The sequence below is a fragment of the Cariama cristata genome, unplaced genomic scaffold (assembly GCF_000690535.1).
Source record: "Cariama cristata isolate BGI_N322 unplaced genomic scaffold, ASM69053v1 scaffold18968, whole genome shotgun sequence".
NCBI classification, from domain to species: domain Eukaryota; kingdom Metazoa; phylum Chordata; class Aves; order Cariamiformes; family Cariamidae; genus Cariama; species Cariama cristata.
Window position 1 is genome coordinate 307 of NW_009629605.1, and position 12,244 is coordinate 12,550.

At 39.4% G+C, this 12,244-nt stretch overlaps 1 protein-coding gene across 1 annotated transcript in view; it reads left to right on the plus strand.

Moving 5' to 3' along the window:
• Positions 1 to 306: 306 nt before the first annotated feature.
• Positions 307 to 12,244, plus strand: part of LAP3 (leucine aminopeptidase 3) — a gene marked incomplete at its 5' end in the record, with an annotated part of 16,079 nt that continues 4,141 nt past the window's right edge. The window contains 8 exons of the mRNA XM_009705230.1: positions 307 to 422; positions 770 to 824; positions 2,655 to 2,760; positions 3,896 to 4,055; positions 7,453 to 7,614; positions 8,631 to 8,789; positions 9,559 to 9,683; positions 11,054 to 11,142. Of these exons, the coding sequence (XP_009703532.1) occupies positions 307 to 422; positions 770 to 824; positions 2,655 to 2,760; positions 3,896 to 4,055; positions 7,453 to 7,614; positions 8,631 to 8,789; positions 9,559 to 9,683; positions 11,054 to 11,142 (972 nt within the window). The remainder of the gene's footprint in view (positions 423 to 769; positions 825 to 2,654; positions 2,761 to 3,895; positions 4,056 to 7,452; positions 7,615 to 8,630; positions 8,790 to 9,558; positions 9,684 to 11,053; positions 11,143 to 12,244) is intronic.

Sequence of the window (12,244 nt, forward strand, 5' to 3'; positions counted from 1 at the left end):
AGGAAGGGGAAATAGATGCTCTTCTGTACTTAAAGTTCCAGATTGAAAGGCTTTTTGTCTCTGCATGTCAGGCAAAATGATTATAGCTTTAGTTATACTGTATCTATTTTCTTTTTCACACTTAAGAGTAGTTGTAGTAGTTTATCCTGGTTTACCAAAGCATCGCTTTGTGCATCATGTTAGATAAATACATAAACTGAGATGAGTATATACAGCATTAGCTATGGTTTAAACAGTGTGTTTGCTGCCTTTCAGGTGGGTCTCTAAATTTTGTGCTATTTACATTAATGCGTGTCCTTTTTTTAGGGTCTTGTTCTAGGAATCTACTCAAGTGAAAAGGATGGAGGTGCTGCCCAGTTCACTAGTGCAGGAGATGCTTTTGATAGACTTGTGTCAGGAAAGCTGAGAGAACTTCTGTCCATGTAAGTGCATGATAAGCTTCTGAAATGGATTAAAGTACCTAATACAAACACTGATACGAGTGATTTTTTTTTTTTTTTAATCATTATTAGTGTTTGTATTCATACCATTTCTCAGGCTGGTATTTGCTTCTACCAGGCCAAGCAGTTTGGAGGGAAACTCCTGTGGAAAAACCAAGCACTGAGGAAACAGATGCAAAATGGGAACTGTCCTTTTCTGTGAATCAGCACTGAGCCAAGTGTCCAAGTACAGTGTTGAGGAGCACTGTGTGGTTGTGGAGTGAACATAGTACCATAAGATTTGTCACCAATAAGGACTTCTTTATTGAAAGTATCTTTTTGTGTCCTAGATGTGGGCCACCTTTGAAGAAAGGCAAAACACGCATATTCCATGGTCTGCATCAGGTATGGACTTTGGATTTTCATGTGCATATTGATTAATGTGTGAGGTTTGCCCTCACATCTTATTTTAAGCTGAGTTCATTGCTGTGCCTGTATAAATGCTCTGCTTTTCTTCCTACCCCTCTCAACAAAAGATGTGGTTCTTACTGAAGCCTCCTGTTCTGCACTCCCCATGTTTGCATGGCCTTTTGCACCATCCTGTACTCCACTGTGCTGCAGATTGAGAAGAGGTAAACAAGTCTGCTCCAAAGGTGGTGTGCTCTGAATAACTGCTTACTGAATGAGCTGAAGCACAACAATTTTGGATTGGACTTCTACTGTGCCTCCTGTGTTCAGGAGGAGTGAGTGCGTGAGTGTGTACTGATATGTGCAAAGGCCTTCCAGATGTGAGTGTTCTAACACAAGGTAGTCCCATCATAGGCTTTAATCAGAGGTTTTAAAGTCATGAGCTTGAAACCTCTGAAAACTGGGTGTGGGACTGTTCTTCAGGCAGGACTTTTGTCTGCACAGACATGGTACATCACAAGGGTATGAGATGAGGATTCACCTGCTTAAAGGTAGGCTTTTGGTGCCCTTTGAGAAGCCCTGATACATATAATGCACCTACATGGAGCTGGCAAATACGATCTGATTTGTGCCTTTTGGGAGTAGTAGCTAGAGGCTAGGCAGGCATGTAATATGACACTAGGCATCCCTGTCAAGTAACCGAATCTTATTATGGCTATTTAAATGATTTTAAATAAATCAATTTGTAGTGAGTATAGTCTACCACGTATAAATTCCTGTGCGGAGACCCCAGACAGGTAACACTGGACTCAGTAGAAAAGCTGTCAGAAATTTCCTGGAAGTTGAGTCCGCTGAAGGTCCCGTTATCCTGGTTTTACATACGGGATGGCCTCTGAAGTGAGTAGCAAATCTCTGCAAGAGAAGGCAGTAGAATTTGGCCTTACACAGTCTTCTAAGCGTGTAAAGTAATGGTGACTAAACAAAGTGTTAACTTGAATCACTGATCATGTGGAAAGCTAGCACAAGTTTCAGCATCTTGTGGACTAGAAGACTTTACTACGGTGTAGCGGTTTGAAAGCTGATTGTTAGAATCTGACAGAACAGCTATTTGTGATGGAAAGAAAAGCCTAAGATTGACTTTATTTTTCTTCAGAGCTATGGGAAATCTGTTCATATATATAACCTTGAGTTTTATACAAATTTGATTTCATTCTTAAAAGGCTCCTTTAATCTTTGTTATGTCTTCCTTTTTGCCTTTTGCTTGCAGCTTATAAGGCAAGCATTTAGTCTGTTGTGCTACATTGCTTTCCTGAGTTCTGGAGCTGTGTACCTCTGTGCAGCTTTGGTTTGTTACCTGGCAAATTGTGCCAGCTCAGCTCCTGAGCTGAGCTAATAGGCTCAGCCTTTGAAGTGATTTTATTTCCTTGAAGATAGTACTGTGCCAAAAAAGGTTACACTTCTCCAGCTCAGTTCTGGGCTTTGTTGCAACTGGAAAGCTGGATCAGCTTTCAAAGGATTCTTAGGCATGCCCTTAGAAGTATCAAGTTTGCTATGTGTGTTGAGAATAAAGCCTTGTCTGCTGCAATACACATAATTAACTATTAACAGAACAACTGGTTGCCTGCCTGTGGCAAATGATTGGGAGTGCAAGACAGTGGCATCATACTGGCATTCTTAATGTAGAAACATGCATAATGTAGAGAAAGTACTGAATGTATTTTAATGCTGTGCTTGGCTTGCTTGTGGAAAGCAAGGTTTTTTAACAACTCTCTGCTGTGGCTGTAACAATGAGGAAAGTGAATCCATTTGTGTGTCGGCTTCATCTAGGACTTTCCGAGTGTGGTTGTAGTTGGCTTGGGTAAGAAGAATGCTGGAGTAAATGACCAAGAAAACTGGAATGAAGGCAAAGAAAATATTCGTGCAGCTGTTGCAGGTTAACTATTTTTAAATTTTCTTAAGTGTTTTGTCTGTTAAGTTATTTCAGTGGTGCAACGTGTTCCACTTTTGAAGAGTGAGTCTAGATACAATTTTGTTTTGAAATGCGAAACCTACTGTGTGGTCTGGTAAATGCATTTACTTGTCACTGATATTCTTGAAGTTTTTCTGTAGCGAGGAAAGAGTTACAGGGTATGTGAATCAATCTGCAGGCAGGTAACTCTAGTTACTTATACGGAATAACCTTCCTGAACAGTGTGATATCGAAAAGACACTTGTCTAATTACTACTATTTTGAAGCCTGAGAGCATCACTGACTCACTTTATGCTCACACTGTAGTTAAGTATGCACATATATTTACTTTTGCCACTTAGTTTGTAACTGAGATATTTGTGTTACCTGTAAACTGGTATCTTTCACAACATCAGTAGTATGATTCAGAATCTGATTGGTCATAGGCAGAGGAGGACTCTCTGTCTTAATCAAGGATGACTGCTGCATCTAAGTGTGTATAAAACAAGAATAAAAAGAGTTCTCACCACAGAGTTTATAGTCTGAGACTGGAGGTCAGTTGCACGTGTATGACAGCTGTATGTCCAAAGTGCTATCCCATGTTTTCTCACCAGCTGCCAAAACATTGTTAAATTATTTAGGTACGAAATAGAATTTATGGAATATAATTTTTTTGTTGTTGGCTTATAAAGGTGTGTATAAACTCATTTGGAAGAAAAAAAGCAGTCATATATTCTTAGCAAAAAACTAAATTACAGCAAATTTCTGATACCTGTAGATAGTCATAATCCATAGCAGTTCAGAATGATAGAGCTTTTCTTTGATCTAGAGTGACCTTAAAGGCATCAGAACAACTGTGGACTTTCCTTTTTATTCATGTGAAATGTCTTAATCACTAGAAATCATCAAGTGATATTTTTAGTGAAAATTTGTTAGTATATAGTCATTAGCATTTTGAATTATTCTACTGCATGATCTTTTTAATTGGTTTACATATAAGCTCGGATATCTTGAGTTAAAATTTACTTTTTTCCTTGAAATGTCATATTGATTACCTCAGACACCTGTTTTGCTATTCTGTGCAATACTTGGCCTACTAGTTCTGTACTGTATTTTTCAGTTGGTTGTAGACAGATCCAAGATCTGGAGATGCCTTGTGTCGAAGTAGACCCATGTGGAGATGCTCAAGCAGCTGCAGAAGGCGCTGTCCTTGGATTGCATGAATATAACGAGCTGAAGCAAAAAAAGAAACCTGTCGTTACTCCTCAGCTTCATGGAAGGTGATGGCAGAAGGAAAGCTTGCCTATTTATTTCTCTGTTTGATTACTTATTTATAAAACTGTGTGCATGCTTGTGCATGAGAAAAACACAAAACTGAAAGAATAGCAGCATTATCCCTCTTAAATCCTACTACTCGATTGAATTCCCTGAATTATTTTACATCTCAAGTACATTTATAGTGTTTGCTCTTTATGTTTTGTTAGTATGCCATCTTCTGAGGTCAAGGGTAAATAAATGCTGCTTCGTAGAAAAGACGACCCAGGATAAAAATAAAAGTAAAAAATTACTTGAAGCGTAGTTGTGATGTAGAAGGACTTTTGTTGCTATTGCATGCCAAAATTGTGGAGCAGAAGTATTTCAGGCTCCATAAATGAATAAATCCTTTTGAGAATTGGGAAATGCTAATTGACATCAGACCATGCCATGATGCATAGGTTTTACATAGTTCATGTGTCATATTTTCTTTCACAGAATATAATGCAAGAAGACAAGCTTAGGTGCTTCTGGCTTCTAAACAGACATCACTATTACTTGAGAGCAGAAAGTAATATCAAGAGCTTTTGGTTCTAGAACAAAGTTTTTATTAATCCCTTTTCACTGTATCAGAGTGGACTTTGGACCTTCCATACAGGATATTCTGTCATGTAGAGGAGAGGTATTTCCCACATGTTCTTTATACAGGGACAAGTCCTTCCTTATGGGGAGGTTAGTGAAATAAAATAAAAACCTCTCAATTTAAGCCTGTCTTGATAAGCTGCATGCAAAAAAAAAACTTTCTACTTTGTAACATGGCACATAGTTTGGGAGCTGATCATACTTATATTAAATCAACATTTCCTGAAAATGTAGATGGTCCTGTGACCATTTATGAAAATGGAAGTAATTTTTATATATAATAACTTGGGTTGGAAAGGACCTCTGGAGGTCATCTAGTGCAGCTCCAAATTGGATTAGGAATAACCTGGAGGTTACATACACCTTTAAAGCTCAGTCAGGTTGATCAGGCCTTTGTCTAGTCCGGTTTTGAATACCTCCCGAGATGGAAATTCCACAACCTCAATGGGCTATCTGTTCTAGTACATTAACCATGCTCATGGTGATTCCCCCCCTTTATGTCGTGCAGTTTCCCTTGTTGAATCTTGAGACCATTGTCTCTTACCCTCTTACTGTGCAGCTCTGAGATGCGTCTGTCTCCATCTTCTTTATAAACCCTATTTAACAGTAGAGGAAAGACTGCAATTAGATCTTTCCTAATTTTTTCTTCTCTAGGTGAAACAAACCCAATTCTCTTAGCTTCTCCTCATACACCATGTGCTCCAGTTCTCTACCCCTCTTATGGGCTCTCCCTTGGATTTTTTCCAGTTTATCAGTATTGGGTTTGTACTCAGGAACTCAAAAGTGGGCGTAGCTAGATGCAGCCTCACAAATGCCAAGGAGGTAAATAATTATTTCCCTTAACATGCTGGCTGTGCTCTAACCCAACCCAGTACATGGCTGGCCTTTGTCACCACAATAATGGTGCTGCTTACTCGTGTTCAACTTGTTCACCAGGATCCCCAAGTTCTTTTCTGCAGTGTTGCTTTCTGCCTGGTCAGTGTCCCACCTGACTGTTGCATAGAGCTGTTCTGTCCCAGGTACAGGGCTTTACACCAGTCTTAGTTAAACTTCATGGTGTTCCCCTTGGTGCATTCCTCCAGCTTGTCAGGGCCTCTATGAATGGTGGTCTTACCCTCCCCGTTTCAGCTGCTCCCCGCAATGTGATGCTGTACATGAACTTCTGAGGGTACGTTTCATAGTCCAAGTTGTTGATGAGGATATCAGCCTCAGTATTAACCCTTGAGGAGTGCCACACATAACTAACTGCCAGCTAGACCATTCAGCTGTTGTCTTCTGAGCCTAACAGTTCTTCCAGTTTTTCACCCATTTTGTAATCTACTCCTCCAGTTCCTGTTTGCTCAATTTGTATGCAAGGATTCTACGTGAAAACCTTGCTAAAGCCAAGATAAGTGACATCCACTGTGATCCTCCGTGCCAACCCTCGCATCATAAAAGTCAGCCAAGTTGATCAGGCATGGTTTGCCCCAAATAAATCTACAATGACTGTTCCCAGTGACCATCTTGTCCTTCATGTAACTGGAAACGGCTTCCAAGATTACTTTCTTCATAAACTTTTAGGAGATTAGTTTAGGATAACTGGCTTGTAGTTCCTATATCCTACTTGCCAGTCTTAAGATAGGGACTTGTTTTCCTGTCTTCAGGGACCACATTGAGTTACCATGACCTTTCAACTGAAAGAGACCAAGCTTGCAATGATGCTAGCCAGCTCCCTCAGCACCCTCAGATATAGCCAGCTTGCTGCAAAGGACTTGTGTGTGTCCAGCTTGCTTAAGCAGTCCTAAGTCTATCTTCCCTGACATGGGTAGTACCTTTCTTCCCCAAACTCTGTTACTAAGCACAAAGAACTGTGGAATCTGGAAGCAGACCTTAATAATTATTAAGACTGATGCATAGCAGGCATTGAGAGCTTCAGTATTCTCAGTGTTCACTAGATTGCCTGCCCCATTTAGCAGTGGGACGGCATTCTTCCTGACCTTCCTTTTGCTGATTATATACCTGTTGAAGTCCTCTTGGTGCCTTTCCCACTTCTTGCCAGTTTCAGTGTCTTAATTCCATCCCTCCATATCCAGGCAATGTTTCTATATTCCTCCTGGATTCCTTTTTCGCTGTCTTGAGAGATGGAATCCAGCTTAATGCCCTGCTTTGTAATATCTTTCAAAGCAAATAAGTCTTTCAGTTGTGTCTCAGTAAAACGAAAGGTTTTGTACTGTTGCAAAGTAACCAGAGACATGTCCTCATTTCCTATGCAGACAGCTCTTCAAAAGTTTGCTCTGTCATTTGTTAGTGAAATGCCTTGAATGCACGGTGAAATGAGATCCTAATTCCACTTTTATCACATAACCATGTTTCAGTAAAGTGAAAAACAGAATTGGAGGCTTTATATGGTAAATGAAAACTTTCAGGGCTGTTACGATTAATGTGATTACAAATTTTGGAAGAGATATTAAACCTTCTGCTTAAGGATTTAAGCTGATCTCTGACTAGTAAGTATTAGGACAAGACCTAATGTATTAGACAGATAATCTTGCATCTGTCTGCTCTAGGATTCTTCCAGCTTTCTGTGAAGTATTTGACACTGACTAGAACCAGCGATGAGCCACTAGACTTGGATGCACCTTGGGTATCCTCCTAAATTCCTCATAGTAAGATTACTATGACATTCTTAATTACCCCAAATTAATGATACCGCATTTTCAAACAGGAGAGAACAGATGGATGCTGACAACATCTTACTTTTGCGAATATTTATGATCCTGATTATTGTATGGTGTTTTTTAGTACTGAAAGTGAAGCCTGGCAAAAAGGTGTTACCTACGCTGAGGGTCAGAACCTCGCTCGGTACCTGATGGAGGCTCCAGCTAATTATATAACTCCAATCAAATTTGCCGAACATATTGAACAGAAGCTCAGAAGTTTCAGCAATGTGAAGATCCATATAAGGTAAATTCCATTGAAATGATTCCTCTATAGGGTAAGATACCTTCCAGGCTATTCATATACGCAGTGTGCTCTCACTTTCACTCTGCCACTTCAAATGACAAAAGTGGGGGACATGTTTGGCAAAAAGGTATGAGAGGTGTCCAGACTGCAAGCTACTGTCAGTACTGGGAGATGAGCTTCCAGTTAGCAGAGTAAGCAAGATACTGTGAGACAGTAAAATGATTAGCTGTCAATTAGTCATGCAGTCAATTACTGCTTAATTGACACATGTGCTGTGAAAGAGGAAGCCTGATGAAGTCTCAGTGAATAGAAGGCAAATACTAGGTACCTTTTTTCTAATACCTTTGCTTTTTTTGTTTGGATGTGGTAATTAAACATCCTCTATTTATTGCTGTTATTGTTGGGACTTTTTTAACTTTTAACTTTTAACAGTGTTGAGTTGGAGTTGTAAAAGCTCTTGCAGTTGGAATTTGCATAGCTAATGCTTCTTGCCTCGGTATTTGTAGTTACCGAGTTATTTGCACTTCAGTGGAAATGAGATAACTGGTTGTGCAAGTGTTGGAGGCTATTTTGTTGAGCAGCAAAAGACTGAGGGAAATCAGGTTTGCATATAGCTAACCATCTTGATAGCAGAAAGCTAATCGGTAGCCTCCTGCAATATTGTTACTCCATATGCCTTCAGATACTTCAGCCTGATGGGCATGTGAAAGTTTAATCTTTCTGAGGCAGAAAGAGTAGACTGGTGGTTGTTCGTTATTGCTGTTGTTGTTTGTGTTTAAACAAGGCAAAAGAAAAACCAAGCAGCAACTTTGAGGCGCTATTTTTCCATTTCACAAAAAAAAGTAATAATGGCTGGATTTAAATGACTATTTCCAAAATAACTAACTAAAATGGAATTAATAGCTTGTGTACAAACGTTCAAGAATTGTGATCTCTTAAAACCAACCAAACAAAATGACCTTAGTCAAAGTGTCCATCTGAAAAAAAAAATAAAAAAATATCTATTTCTATTCCAGACCAGAGTCTTGGATAGCAGCACAACAGATGGGAGCATTCCTGAGTGTAGCTAAGGGTTCAGCTGAACCTCCCATCTTTCTGGAGATTCACTATTTAGGTGGTGCTAATACAAATGACTCCCCATTGGTATTTGTAGGAAAAGGAGTTACATTTGACAGGTATGTATGATAATATTTTAATGGCTAAAATGGGGAAGATGCCTTCCTGCTATTCATGTTCAATGAGGAGATGCTTTTTCGTTGTTCAGCTTATCTTTTAAAGCCATTCCAGTGAACTTGCCTGATGTAGTGGACTGCTACCTTTGCTGGGGAGAAGACAAGCTTGAGTGGCTGGACAAAGTAGGAATTGATATGCCCTGGTCTTGTAAGGGGAAAATGGAAATTCGGGGGGGCGGGGCGGTGGTGGAAACAAAGAACTTGCTATTTTTTCTTTTTTTGGCCTGAGCAAATCTCTGGATGAAGAATTTACATGTTTACAATTGCAGTCTGCCACTGGACATCTAGATCGTACTTGGAAAGAGAAAATGGTTCATTCTTTGCAGCAGTTCCTTATAACTGCTTTTTATATCACATAACTACTGAAGAATTTATCAGTCTGTTCCTCTTCCGTATGCTGATTTTACCAAGTGTACTATTTTGTTCTTTTTTTGTGCTCTTTTGCTATTATGAAGACCATTGAGTTAGTCTGCTGCAGATTATGTGGATTGTTATGGTGTCCTAATTATGAGGAAATAATTCAGGAACATAATTTATCTGAAATCAAAATCCAGATACCTTGCTTTCAGTATGCTTGTTAGGGTCTTGCAGGAATATTTGACGACACATTTACTGATACTTGGTGCTAAAACATACTGATGGACAGAATATTATCAATGTATGCAACTTTGAACTCCTACATGTTGGATGTTATTTGTTCTGTTTATTCCAGTGGTGGCATTTCACTGAAGCCATCATCGGGTATGGATGCGATGAGAGCAGATATGGGAGGGGCAGCAACTGTCTGTTCAGCAATTGTGACAGCAGCAGCTTTAAATCTACCTCTTAACATAATTGGTAAGTATGTTTGTGTAAGAATCCAAAAATCTTAATTTTACAAGACTTCTTTTTGACAGTAATTTTCTAGTATCAGCACCAGTAGTGGTCTTACAGAAATGCCACGGACTTTTGCAGACTTACTGTCTTAGCCTATCTGCCATTTTTACTTGCGTATCAAAAATTACTAGCTTTGCTCAAATAAAATGTTTCAACACTGAATTAAAATTTTGAAGGCATGATTTTTAGATCTTGGGTGAGAAATGATTGTTAATAAACTTATTTTCAACAACTTTTTCCGAAGTTCTGATCCTTCATTACAAGAAGCAATGTGGGTATCTGTAAAAGCAATTAAAAATGAAAAGGAGTTAGCTGAGCTACTTCTGTGAGTGTTTGCTGCAGCTGAACAGGGTCAGCCTTGGTTTCCTTAGGTGAATATCTCAGCAGAGATCTAAAGCACACAAAAAACCCCACAGTCTGCTGATACTACGTCTAAGTATGAACAATGCTTATATTTTTCGGCAAAAATGTTGCAGAGCTAAAATTAAATGAGCTGGTTCAGGAACCGTGGCAAAACGAGTTGCTGATGACGTGTAATCCATTCTAGGATAAGTTTCACGTTTGAGAACCTTGATGTTCAGGAAACTCGTATTTTAGTCACTTTTATGCTCCAACCAGGAGAGGGCAGCGAAACACACATCCTCATGACATTCCTCACTTAAAAGTATGCAATGGGAAGGGCTAAATCAGCAGAGCAAAAGTCTGTGTACATAATTGCACTGAAAGGCAGCGGTCCACGATTCGCTTCATCCTTGTGCCAGGAGCAGGTTTTCCCTGGGAATGATGGAGTGACTTTCATCCCATTATTCCATTTATAGTTGGAGTTTTGACACTAACCCTCTTTTTTGCTTATCTCTATTTGCTGCTGTTCTGGCTGGAGTTCTATGGCAAGTCCTTGGACCCCTCTTGACATTACCCAATGTTTATTTACAGTGAGCAGAGCTTGAATGGCTCGGAGTGTTAATTTGAGACGTTTTTAATTTCAGAAAGAAAGAAATCCCTTTACATCTGACTAATTCATATATGGAACACATAAGATGATATTTGTTGCTCTTCTGATCTTACTTGTCTGGGCATAAAGTAGAAGTAAATCCTAGTGGTGAAATGGTGTAGGTGAGAGAATGTGGTGGTGCAACATGCAGAGAAATTTCCCTGATTCAAAACCAGACCATGTGTGTTTCAATAACCAGGAAAATTTGGGGTTTGAGCATAAATTTGAGATGAGAATAGTACTATGTTCTTAAGGAGGTGTTTGGGGTTTTTCTAAATGTTTTTTTCTACATATTTTCTGAGAAGGAAACTAGTAATGTGCTTTTCTTTTTCTCTCTGAGGTTTGGCACCCCTCTGTGAAAATATGCCCAGTGGTAAGGCAAACAAGCCTGGGGATGTAGTTAGAGCCAAGAATGGAAAAACAATACAGGTATGAATGTGAAACTTGGATTTTGAATATTTCAGTGAATTGGTTTAATCAGTCAAGTTATATGACTGCAGTCAGAGTATGTGTTTGAAAAGACTCTTTAAAAGGATAAGCAGTGCAAATGCACTTTTTTTAAAATGTAAGAAGCATGTTATTAATTACAAATTGCTATCATAGGATTCTTTCAAATATAGATTGAAGAAGTTAGACATGTTTTATAAATTACTAGGAAAAGCTGAAAAGCATGGTCATTGACTGAACATGCTAGAAAACCTTAACAAGAGGTTGTTACAGTGCTCATAAATACAGTTCTCAGAATGAATAACATGTTAATTGCTGCCAGCAGACCCTTCAAGACACTTCCCTGCTATCTTGAGTAAGACATAAGAGTATTAGTTTCCTGCACCAAGGTCTTTACACTGCCAAGCTGCTGTGTTCTGCCAGTCAGAACTCTGAGTCATAGGGGCTGTTGGCTCAAAGGAGCTTGCCAAATCAGTGCCCAAAATACATATTTCATATTTAATCCAAACTGTTCCATACTCATCTAATAGATTAAATAGTACTGAAAGTCATTGTGCTGTAGACCACTGATTTTGTGCAGAAGTAGATGGCTTAATCAATGTTTCTCTCTGGATTCCTGCGATTCTGCCACCTTTGACTTGCTGAACTTTCAGTTCCTTGAGGTTCTTCTCCCAAAACTGAGTTCAGTCACCCTCTGCTTTGAGGGAAAAGACTGGGCACACGTTCCCCCACCAAGAGGAAATTTGCAAGAAAGTGCTAATAGCTCAGAGCACATCATGCAATTAATATTGCAGAATTCATCATTCATTTTCCCTGAAAGGGGAAAGGAGCAAATGAGCTATTGATTTCTCTCTCTCTCTCTCTTTTTTTTTTTTTTTTTTAAAGAAGGCGAAAGTTTCAAGGTCCAAAGAGAAAGCAGTGTAAGAATGAACTGTTTCCAGGCATATATCAGTGCTTCTCTGTGGGACCTTCTCCTCTTTTGTGGTTTCCACTGGCGACATCCCTGTGCTTGCCCACAAACAGCCCCTGGGATTCCTGGGGCTTTGCTGGTAATGGGAACCAGCCCCCTGCACTCCAGTCGGGC